This window comes from Hyla sarda, chromosome 4 (genome assembly GCF_029499605.1).
Source record: "Hyla sarda isolate aHylSar1 chromosome 4, aHylSar1.hap1, whole genome shotgun sequence".
In the NCBI taxonomy this organism is placed as follows: domain Eukaryota; kingdom Metazoa; phylum Chordata; class Amphibia; order Anura; family Hylidae; genus Hyla; species Hyla sarda.
The window spans coordinates 71153746-71166253 of record NC_079192.1 but is presented as its reverse complement, the minus strand read 5'-3'; the positions used below and the strand labels follow the sequence as shown (position 1 = coordinate 71166253).

Genomic DNA, 12508 nt, shown 5'->3' with positions numbered 1-12508 from the left:
AATGTAAAGTATAGGACAGTGGTCTACAACCTGCAGACCTCCAGATGTTGCTAAACTACAACACCCAGCATGCCCGGACACGTCGCCGCTTCCCCGAGGTGTCCCCGACGCTCCGGTAAGGCCTCTGCTTCCCTGGCATTCTCGCTTTCCGTCGCCGCCACACGTCGCTACGCACGCCGCTCCTATGGGATAACGGGACGGCGTGCGCAGCGACGTGATGATGTCGACGGAGAGCGCCGGCAATGGAGGGGATCCTGAAGAGGACGCACCGGAGCCCCGAGGACAGGTAAGTGATCATCAGCGGACCACACGGGGCACCGTAAACGGCTATCCGGTGGCAGCTGAAGCAGTCTGCGCTGCCAGATAGCCGTTTATGCGATGGCCCCGACATACAAAAGCATCGTATGTTGATGCTGCCTTCAACATGCAATGGCCTCTGAGAAGCCATCATATGTTGAAATGATCGTATGTCGGGTCCATCGTAGGTCGAGGGGGTCACTGTATTAGGTTTAGTGTTCAGGGAGAGATCTATGAAAAGATTAGGAATAGCTAGCTATAGTCAGTTTTTGTAATTGCTCATGCCCATCATCTACTCCAGCTCCTGACCGTTATTGTCATCATTCATTTTTGCCATTATCCTTTCATCGCCATCCTCTTCTTGTTGCCTATTGGTCAGGCACTATTCTTGCTATTTGTACCAGCCGGTATTGATACACGTTTAGAAGGTTTTTTTTTTCTTGTGACTCTCTGCTTGTCACACACTTATGTCTTACCATAAGTCGTAAGGCTATGTGCATACTCGGAGTCATACTTAGGACCCAGGAAAGGTGACTGGTATAAGTGAATCCCAGTGCTGCCATCTTGTGACCAGCCAGTATTATTACTGTCATCCTGTATTGCCATTGATACAGCTACATGGCTGTGTGTGCCTTATGACAAAATCAGCTTTGCTACATCAGATACATGTATGTTTCTTAAACAAACATGAATATTTTAGCTCTGCTATTATGGCTACATATGCATGGCACATGAGTAATACTGTGACAATAGGCAGGTCATCCCTTACCCTGCATAAATTTATATTTGTATATGCAGATGAGTCTATTACCCAGAACGCTCTATTGCTTTATAGGCAGATGCTTATCATGTAATCAATTAACTGGTTTAATTAATCCGTCCAATGCTTGAATGTCATTTAATGGGCCAGGTAACAAGACTGTTCTCTCTATAATATTCATAGATTGCTCCAATTAAGGCTGCCAGCTCCATCCTGCAGACAATTACAATGAAGAAACGCTCATTGTTTTCTTGGCATCGCAGGTTCTGGGTTAAATTGTCACGTTTGTTCTACGTTGGCAGAAAGTTTCTTCGACTTTAACTTTGAGAACTCATTCGTGGAGATATTTGGAATGAATAAGTTGCCCTCCTGCTGTACTCATTTAGCTGATGCGCTACATAGAGGCAGATTTTTTACTGCCATCTGACTTAAAGGAGAACTATGTCTATGGAAAATATAAGTTTAATTACCTATAAAAATGGATATGTCTGCCATCAATAGAATCTGCTTAGTGGGGATCTTTTTGTACTTATGTGCAGCGTCACCGAAATTAAACGCCATTTAAAGTTGCTTAGGAGGGGAAATTATCATCAAAATCCACAGTTTTGGTTCATTATGTAAATGTGTATTAAAAGGAAATGGCTATGTGGAAGTGGTTAAAGAATCCCGCCAGCAACAATGGGTATTGGCGTCAATGATCCAATAATCACTCCCATCATCCCCCAAGACAGACTGCAGATCACATCATCTCTTTCATCTATTTACTAGGAAGTTTCACAATATTTTCCTCTGTGAACAGTTTTTTTTACAGGTGCCAGGTTATAATGTGTACTGTTCTGTATGATGAATTCCATGGTCTGTATGATGTATGCCACATTTTGTATGATGTGTGTCATGCCCTGTATGATGTGTGTCATGCTCTGTATGATGTATTCCATGCCCTGTATGATGTATTCCATGCCCTGTATGATGTGTGTCATGCCCTGTATGATGTATTCCATGCCCTGTATGATGTATTCCATGCCCTGTATGATGTATTCCATGCCCTGTATGATGTATTCCATGCCCTGTATGATGTGTGTCATGCCCTGTATGATGTATTTCATGCCCTGTATGATGTGTGTCATGCCCTGTATGATGTATTCCATGTCCTGTATGATGTGTGTCATGCCCTGTATGATGTGTGTCATGCCCTGTATGATGTATTCCATGCCCTGTATGATGTATTCCATGCCCTGTATGATGTGTGTCATGCCCTGTATGATGTATTCCATGCCCTGTATGATGTGTGTCATGCCCTGTTTGATGTGTGTCATGCCCTGTATGATGTATTCCATGCCCTGTATGATGTGTGTCATGCCCTGTTTGATGTGTGTCATGCCCTGTATGATGTATTCCATGCCCTGTATGATGTGTGTCATGCCCTGTATGATGTATTCCATGCCCTGTATGATGTGTGTCATGCCCTGTATGATGTATTCCATGTACTGTATGATGTGTGTCATGCCCTGTATGATGTGTGTCATGCCCTGTATGATGTATTCCATGTACTGTATGATGTGTGTCATGCCCTGTATGATGTATTCCATGTACTGTATGATGTGTGTTATGCCCTGTATGATGTATTCCATGTACTGTATGATGTGTGTCATGCCCTGTATGATGTATTCCATGCCCTGTATGATGTGTGTTATGCCCTGTATGATGTATTCCATGTACTGTATGATGTGTGTCATGCCCTGTATGATGTATTCCATGTACTGTATGATGTGTGTCATGTCCTGTATGATGTGTGTCATGTCCTGTATGATGTATTCCATGTACTGTATGATGTGTGTCATGCCCTGTATGATGTATTCCATGTCCTGTATGATGTGTGTCATGTCCTGTATGATGTGTGTTATGCCCTGTATGATGTATTCCATATACTGTAGGATGTGTGTAATGTACTGTATTATGTATTACATGCTCTTTATGATGTATGCCATGTACTGTATGATGTTTTCCATGTCCTGTATGATTTGTGCTATGCACTGTGTAATGTGTGCCATGTTCTGTATGATGAGTGCCATGCACTGTATGATCTATGCCAAATAGATAGGGTGAAAAGTCCCCAAAAGAGCCCTTAGAGAAGAACACCCCCTTACCGTGGCTCTACATTTTGGATGCATTCTTTGAGAAGACCACCCACCTAGAAGACCACTTTTTGTGCAATTGAGGGTAGTCTTCTTAAAGGGGTTTCACAGACAGACAGATAGATAGATAGATAGATAGGTATGAGATAGATATGAGATAGAGAGATAGATAGATATGAGATATATAGATATGAGATAGATAGATAGAGAGATAGATAGATATGAGATAGATAGATATGAGAGATAGATAGATATGATATATATATATATATATATATATATATATATATATATGAGATAGATAGATATGAGATAGATAGATATGAGATAGATAGATATGAGATAGATAGATAGATATGAGATAGATAGATATGAGATAGATAGATATGAGACAGATATGAGATAGAAAGATCGATATGAGATAGATAGATAGATAGATAGATATGAGATAGATAGATAGATAGATAGATAGATATGAGATAGATATGAGATAGATAGATAGATATGAGATAGATAGATAGATAGATAGATAGATATGAGATAGATAGATGTGAGACAGATATGAGATAGAAAGATAGATAAGAGATAGATAGATATATAGATAGATATGAGATAGATAGGAAATAGATGGGTAGATAGATAGATAAACAAGAGATAGATAGGAAAACAACAGTTACTTCAACTTGTTAGAAAAACAATCCTGTGTTCTAGATAAATAGATAGAACATATACTGTATATGGCATATTGGATGCCAAGCAATAACAACCATCAATTTCTCCTTATTGAAAAAACCTTCCTGTGTTCTACACATGTTCCTCTATTCCCACACATGCCTGCGGGCTCTCTGCTGCCCCCACCAGGACACATTAACAACATGTTTCTCTTCTTGTCAACTCCAGGTAAACAGGTGAGATTTGCCTGCGGCGCTATATTCGCTCAAATTAAAAGATTACTTCCCAGCACAAGATCAATACAATCACATAACAGAAATGATTATGCAAATCACCAGGGTGCTCGTGAGCTTTCAGCCCGCAGCAATTATTGTAAAACTGGATTAAAAGGATATTTATAAATAGCAGCTTTCTTGCAGCCCACGTCTTAAAACCTATAAATCAGTTCCTTGCTTCAGGGGCAGCAAATCTTTGATTGCACAGATTGTAAGTGAGCAGAGGTCACCCAAGAACTGCCAGGAATAAAGAACGTACACACTGCTAGAACTGACAAAACAGGGGGAGCACATATAGGGGGGGTTACAAGATGTGCACTTCTTCTGCTCATATAGTGAATGCTACCTTTACAGGCCAGGGATATTACAGCCTTTAACACTAGTTCAGTGCCCTCCAACCTGTGGCTTTCCCATTGCTTCATATCTACAACTCCATTGATTTTTCTAAATGTCACAGATACAGTAAAAAACCACCAGATGGAGATTCTAGCTCATACTAACAATACATCTCACAGGCTCAATCGATAAGAAAAAAATCAACTTACAATTAGAAAATTCTAAATTAAATTAGATGTCATTTTTAAGAATTTCTGTGTGAAAAATGACCTGCAGGAATGAAAAGTTACAGCATGTTTCACGTGGTATGAAGATTCATTGCAGATCTTTTTGTTCTTATGAAATATGCAAGAAACTCCTCAGGGTTAACTGTTTACCAAATGCATAGAAATGTATATAGAACACACTACTTTGCATGCGACTAAGAATGTCTAGTGTGCCCCCCATTTTCCTACGTAATACACATCAGTTCCAAAATCTGATGCTTACCGAAGCCTTTGCTGCACTTTAGTGCTGTTTCCACCACCTCTACTGTGGTATAAAGGTGCCAGTGCCAAATTTGGCGCACCACTTTGTAGATCTAGTGTAGTTTGCCAAAAAGCCTTTTTTCCTGAAGTGATGAGTCAGAAACAGGCGCAAAGATTTAAGAAAATGTGGTGCTCATAATGTATGACAAATTCGGATAAAATCTGGGGCAGTCTACATATAAAAATAACTGCAGTTACTTTTAAATATCTCTCTTCCCGTGACTTGAATTTGACAATTATTTGGATATGCATAAAAAAAAAATCTCCAGTTTGCATCGTCTATACAGACTGATGTGTCTCCATGGTAACAGACTACGAATGCTGTTTAGTCTGCTCCTGTATTCATGCTCCCTTTCAACATTACCCCACTTCTTTGTTACATACTAAATACATGTAAGAAGTAATGTATGGTGGGCACTATAGAATCAGTGTTTTATGTATTTATTTGACTTTATGGGATTTATTTGTAATATGTTACCATGAAGATACACAGATCTGCGTGGAAACTGTAGACGTAAAACTACTTCATTTTCCATTTTGGATGCATGTGAAACATGATTTCCTTTTGCACCATTTTATGCTTCATGTAGATAAATTCATGTGTAAAGAGTAAGGCTCCTTTCACACTATATTTTGCTCCATTTTGAAGACCCGTTATAATGTCCCGTTAAGAAAACCCTTGAAAACGGCTGTTACAAAATCCCATTCAAGTCTATGAGATTTTTAGATGTTCCGTTATCGCTCGTTATAGCCCTTTATGAATAACGGAGGTTATTTGTGACGGGAAAAAAATTTGTGCATGTAACGTTTTTTCTCCAGTCACAAATAACGTCCGTTATTCATAAAGGGCTATAACGGGTGATAACGGATAAGCAAGAAATCCCATAGACATGAATGGGATTTTGTAGCGGCCATTTTTAAGGGTTTTCTTACGGGACATTATAACGGGTCTTTAAAACGGAGTAACATATAGTGTGAAAGGAGCTTAAGCATGTTTTATTAAAGCCCTTTTAGTGCGGGTTGTGCCACAATACAGTGGTTTGTGAGGCACCCTTTTTTGTCTATACTATATACAATGGAATTAATAAGTCACAATATCTTCTTTACACATTTCATATCAATTTTTGACCAAAAAAAAAGCTTCCTGTGGCTCCTTTTTTTTTTTTTTTTTATATTGCAGGTACTTGAAGGTACAGTATGGGACTATAGAAGTCTGCATAGTGTGTACAGTGTGTGTAGACTCCATAGCATTATACTACAGCGAGGGAATTCTAGACAATAGATATTATAGATACTGTCCCTAATGAAGCAGTCATCTTTTATCTTGTCTTGGTTATGATTAAACATGAGGATCATATATATGAGTGTGAGGTTCGGTCTAATTCTTCATGTTCACCTTGTCTGTGTAAAAGAGGAGAGAAATGAAGTAAACTTTTAATATATTGTTCCTTGTGTAATAATAAGACACTTTGCTATTTACTTGCTGTTAAAATGGCCACTAGGTGGCTCTTTTCAGTTTCCTGCCGCATGTAAAATGTTAGTTTGGTCTCCTCCCAGCCTGGCAGAAGACCAAACTCAGGAAGTGCATTCAAGGTATGGTGAGGCACAGCTCTCACAGGCTCCAGTGATGTTGCGTCTGCTGGGGAACGCCCACTTTCTCCTGCCAGGAGCTCACACATTGTGAGCAGGGGGAAAGATATGATACACAGCTTTTTAAAGCTCTGATCATTTTTTTAAGGGAAGGAGGGGTGTTAGGAGTAGTTAGGGAATATAGTTAGTTTTGAAAATATGGTTTTATGACAGGTACTCTTTAAATATATAATTCCAATAAAGTGCAGAACAGAGATATATAAAGTACATAACTATTTAAAGATAAACCCAGATAACCAATATGATGATAAGATTGGAAGTTCAAATACTATCTTAGGGCCTGTATAAAAACTTGCATATGTTTTGGAAAGGACCAGCATGCCATCAGTAGATGATTAGTTATGGGACCTATGCCAGTCTGTGCATATATGCCTTGGTATCCCATGTGGACAAGGTGCCCATGTATCCGTGACTTGGAAGACACAGTCGTAATATGACTGCACCCTTAGCATGCTCCTTCAGGTGCGGTACTACATAGGGGACTGCTTTGTCAATAGCAATAAGGAGAAAATCCAGGGCTATGTTCCATTCACTGATTTCCCCCGTGTTTGATGAGCACAAAAGATATTCCCTGACTCAGGTGTATGTGTGGACCGAAAATGCAAAGAAAGGGACTTTATTATTATTATTTTTCTCATCAAAGGAGTTGTCCAGTGAAAAAGATAAGTATATGGTAATGGACGGTCCAAATGCTGGTGATGTCCGAAATGGGACCTTGGTGAGAGCACATCTCCAGCTCTTCCATAGAATGAATGGAGTTCGTGCCAAGGTCCAATTCTGGAGATCACTGGGGGATCCCATCGGTTGGCACCTCCTGAGATCAAATACCTATCCTCTATCCCCTATAGATCATTTTCACCATCACCACAAACAGAGCGGACACGTTTGATGGACTTGATGTTGATGGACTTCATGGCTATAGACTTGATGGTGATAAACTTGATGTTGATGGACTTGATGATGATAAACTTGATGGTGATGGACTTGATGGTGATGGACTTGATGGTGATAAACTTGATGGTGATGGAATTGATGGTGATAAACTTGATGTTGATGGACTTGATGGTGATGGATTTGATGGTGATGGACTTAATGGTGATGGACTTGATGGTGATAAACTTGATGGTGATGGACTTCATGGTGATGGACTTGATGGGGATGTACTTGATGGTGATGGACTTGATGGTGATAAACTTGATGGTGATGGAATTCATGGTGATGGACTTGATGGTGATAAACTTAATGGTGATGGAATTGATGGTGATAGACTTGATGTTGATGGACTTGATGGTGATGGATTTGATGGTGATGGACTTGATGGTGATAAACTTGATGCTGATGGACTTGATGGTGATGGACTTGATGGGGATGGACTTGATGGTGATGGACTTGATGGTGATGGACTTGATGGTGATAAACTTGATGGTGATGAACTTAATGGTGATGGAATTGATGGTGATAAACTTGATGCAGATGGACTTGATGGTGATGGACTTGATGGTGATGGACTTGATGGTGATGGACTTGATGGTGAGGGACTTGATGGTAATAAACTTGATGGTGATGAATTTAATGGTGATGGAATTGATGGTGATAGACTTGATGGTGATGGAATTGATGGTGATGAACTTGATGGTGATAAACTTAATGGTGATGGAATTGATGGTGATAGACTTGATGGTGATGGAATTGATGGTGATGAACTTGATGGTAATAAACTTGATGGTGATTGACTTGATGGTAATAAACTTGATGGTGATGGAATTGATGGTGATAAACTTGATGTTGATGGACTTGATGGTGATGGATTTGATGGTGATGGACTTGATGGTGATACACTTGATGCTGATGGACTTGATGGTGATGGACTTGATGGAGATGGACTTGATGGTGATGGACTTGATGGTGATGGACTTGATGGTGATGGACTTGATGGTGATGGACTTGATGGTGATGGACTTGATGGTGATGGACTTGATGGTGATGGACTTGATGGTGATAAACTTGATGGTGATGAACTTAATGGTGATGGAATTGATGGTGATAAACTTGATGCAGATGGACTTGATGGTGATGGACTTGATGGAGATGGACTTGATGGAGATGGACTTGATGGTGATGGAATTGATGGTGATGGACTTGATGGTGATAAACTTGATGGTGATGGAATTGATGGTGATGGACTTGAAAGCAAATTTCAGCTTTAATAGAAAAGATTCCAATGTTTTTTTTTGTCTGTTTGTTTCATTAAAATAACCACAAACATCTGATGCCTTTCAGTCTGAAATCCATTGGCTCTGTTTGCGGTGATGGACTTATAATGAGAAAACCATAAAAATGTGATTTTTTTCAAATAATTATTTTTTATTAAGAACATTTGCAAAGAAATCCATTTGCAAAGAGTTGCAAAGCCATATAACAAGAAACTGAAAAAAACACAGTCGGTCCATGCAGCCGGACTGGGTGACAAAATTAGGGTGCATAGTGAATACTCAAGAGTAATATACAATATAAATGGAAGAGAAGATTACGTAGGGTGATGGAAGATAATTGGGGGGGGGGGGGGTCACTCACAGTGCCTACCGCTCTGCAGAACAGAATTGTATGGACTCCATGAGCCTCCAGATAAACTCCATACTCTTGGCTCTACCATGTGTGAAATATTGAATACCACGAAGGCAAGTGTCAGGGAACAGAATAAATACAGCCTGAGCTGTGTCTGTCAAGGAGATCCACATGTAAATTTTCTAAAAACAAGAATTTAATTGGGATAGAACAAATGAGCTGTTCCCAGATAAATGGGCAGTAATAGAAAACAGTCAATACGCTGCTTATAATGAACATCTTAACTAAATGGATGACGGGCCCTGATGGGCAGATATACGCTCATTCCCATGGAAATTACCTGCATGTGGGAAAGAGATGTGCATGAGAGAAAGAATGAGCATCTACGAGGCATAGAGGAGGGGGCACAGGACTCACCCCGGCGCTGCCTCACACAGACGCTACAATTTAAGGCTTGGCTGATTTTACCTCACAGCTTTACAAATATAAAAACCCAGTGTATGGCGGTAAAGATCTATGTATACTTATTTGTCCATTAAAAAGATTTGAAGCAAGAAGCTTGTTCGGTTGTTAGTTCCTTGCTGAGTTCAATGTTTTTGGGAGCTCAGGGATCTTAGAAGGAGCCTTAAGCCTATTACATAGCATCAACAATAACCACACACTGTTTCCTGTACTGTACTTTAATAGAGAACAACGTCTGTCCTAATCCTGAATGTAACAGAAAACAAGAAATCATATCCCAGCAGAGGCATGGGAGCAACCTTAAAGGGAAACTCTGCTTCTTTTAATATTTGCACATTTTTTTACAATCGTGAAGGGTGGGCTGTCTCAGGTCATGTGACCAGGCAACTTACCGCTACCAGCTCTAACGCCACCCTAAAATACAACAATGCTTTGTACTCTAGAAACAGGAAGCTGGCACCATTCTGAAATAATAGATGTGAATAGAGAAGAAACATTATGTAACAGAAATGTATGTAAAGAGCTCTATACGCAGTACTATATATTCTATGCTGGGGCCCTACAAGTGTAGAATTGCTGTATCATCAAAAGGGTAGGATTATTATTATAATTATTATTATTATACCGTAGTAGTTGTTGCTGTTATTATTGTTGTTGATAATAATAATAGTTTAATTATTATTGTTGTTATTTTTTATTTAAATGTTCACACCATCTATATTATATTTTATTTATATTCTCACACTCGTACTGTGTGCATTGAAGCACTGTTCCAAATCTTCCATTAACTGGTTGGGAATTATTGTAATAACTATACAAATCTGCCTGGTACATGAATAGGATGCCAAGGCTGCAGTTCAGCAGAAGTACCAGGTATTAGCTATTGTTTCCCCAGACAGTGAAGGCCCCATAGACATTACAGAAAAAGTAAACTTAAAATAATTTATTTAGCACTGGCCTACTCTCTCATGCGTATAAGGTGTGCTCTTGACTTGATGTCATGGCAGAATGATCTGGTGCAAGGATTATCAATACCTTTTGTTCTCCTTGGCATTGGCTTATTCCCTACTACAGTATTTACAAGTGTATCTCCTATCCACTGTAGAGGAGACAAGTGTCTGATCATGGGTGGTCCGACTGCTGGAACCCCTCAAGATTTCCAGAATGGGGTATAAGTACCGCATTCAGGTATCCTTGGTCACTTTCATAGACAATGCATAGAGTGTGTGCTGACATGCCTCTTCATGCAGTTGGGGCCCAATTCTCCCGAGATCGTGGGGGATCCCAGAGGTCGGACCCCATGTGATCAGAAACCTATGCCCTATACTATGGATAGGGGAAACGTTTATAAGTCCTGGAATACCCCTTTGAGACGATCATGAATGTGTATGGGGTGTCGGCAGAAATTGCTGACCACCAAAAAAGCTTTTCATCTCACAGCTATTCCAGTTGTATGGGCACCTTCATTTCTTATGGGATATCTGGATTTGTCTGATTTAGAAAATCCTTTTAGACAATAATTCAGGACTCTTATATATTATCTGGATCAGATACAATCTACAAGGAGTTTCTGACACTCTGGAGGACCTGGCACATCTATGCTGTATAGCTGTGTGGTCACCAAACTGTGTGGTCGCCAACTTCAGAGGTTGGAAAACCAAAATGGCTGTCCGGTCATGCTGGGAGGTATAGTTTTGCAACATCTGGAGGGCTATAGTTTGGAGAACACTGCTGTAGAGGAACAACTAGTTGTTTGATTTCAAGGGAAACAATGCAATGGTTAGTTTCCCCTGTGGGGTGGAGGCTGCTACAAAATGGCATCCTGTCCCCTCAAAGGTTGCAGTACAAGCAATGGGCTGGAAGTCAAAGCAGTGGAAAAACCTGCAAACAAACTCATCTAAAGGGATCCTTCTGACTAATAGGAGAAAACTTCATTGTTAAAGGAGAAGTCCAGTCCTGAAAAAAGAGGATAAGTTTCAGATAGCGGGGGGTCTGACTGCCTGGACCCCCCGCAATCTCTTGTACGGAACCCTGGCTCTCTGGCCCGATAGCGTGTGTTGACCACCGCACAAAGTGGCAGCCGACGTTACCCCTCAATACAGCGCTATGGCAGAGCCGGAGATTGACGACTCTGGCTCCGGCTCTGCCATAGAGTTGTATTGAGGGGGCGTGTCAGCCTTCGCTTTGTGCGGTGGTCAACATACCCCCTTCCCACAGGCTGCTAGGGCCCCATACGGGAGATTGCGGGGGGGGGTCCCTGCGGTCGGACCCCGCTATATGAAACTTATCCCCTATTCTCCCTGCTGGGAGTTGTGCTATAACACAACATGTATACAGGGAAATACCCAGCAATATCATCGGCTTTCTGATACAATAAACATTGTTTCTGTGAGATCCCAGGATTCATTCTGCAGCATAATTGTGCCATTATACAGTGGCAGCCATGGCGGGCAGCTGGTGTTTATACCGTTTACACAATTATTATTGTAAAACATCCTTTAGGGAATAAAATCTCCAGGAATACCAATGTTCATACACAGCTCTTCCCGCAGTCACAACAGATGTAGATGTCATTGTAGCTTGTGATACCTTACAGATCGGTCTACCATATCACTTATCCATCAATGGGTTAATAATATGTGATATCAATTGTAAGATAGACAGGTCAAGGGGGTACAATGGGAATGGCATAGGCCATATTCAAATTTGCGATATATCCATCCTATGTTCCCTTTTTTTTCATGCGAAATTCGTAATGAAATTTGCAAAATGCGCATGCGCGATTACATCTTTCAACAAACTACTTTCCTATTGGTTGCTATGGATGTT

At 40.4% G+C, this 12508-nt stretch overlaps 2 protein-coding genes across 5 annotated transcripts in view; one reads left to right on the top strand and one right to left on the bottom strand.

Annotated features, from left to right (window-relative positions):
• The window catches only part of LRRTM4 (leucine rich repeat transmembrane neuronal 4), a 681074-nt gene that overhangs the window by 467624 nt on the left and 200942 nt on the right, over positions 1–12508 (top strand). The window lies entirely within an intron of this gene.
• LOC130366637 (uncharacterized) lies at positions 7863–8846 on the bottom strand (the record flags this gene model as incomplete). The annotated part of the gene is made up of 1 exon (XM_056568958.1): positions 7863–8846. A coding segment is annotated over one exon (984 nt), but the record flags the coding sequence as incomplete, so codon positions are not given.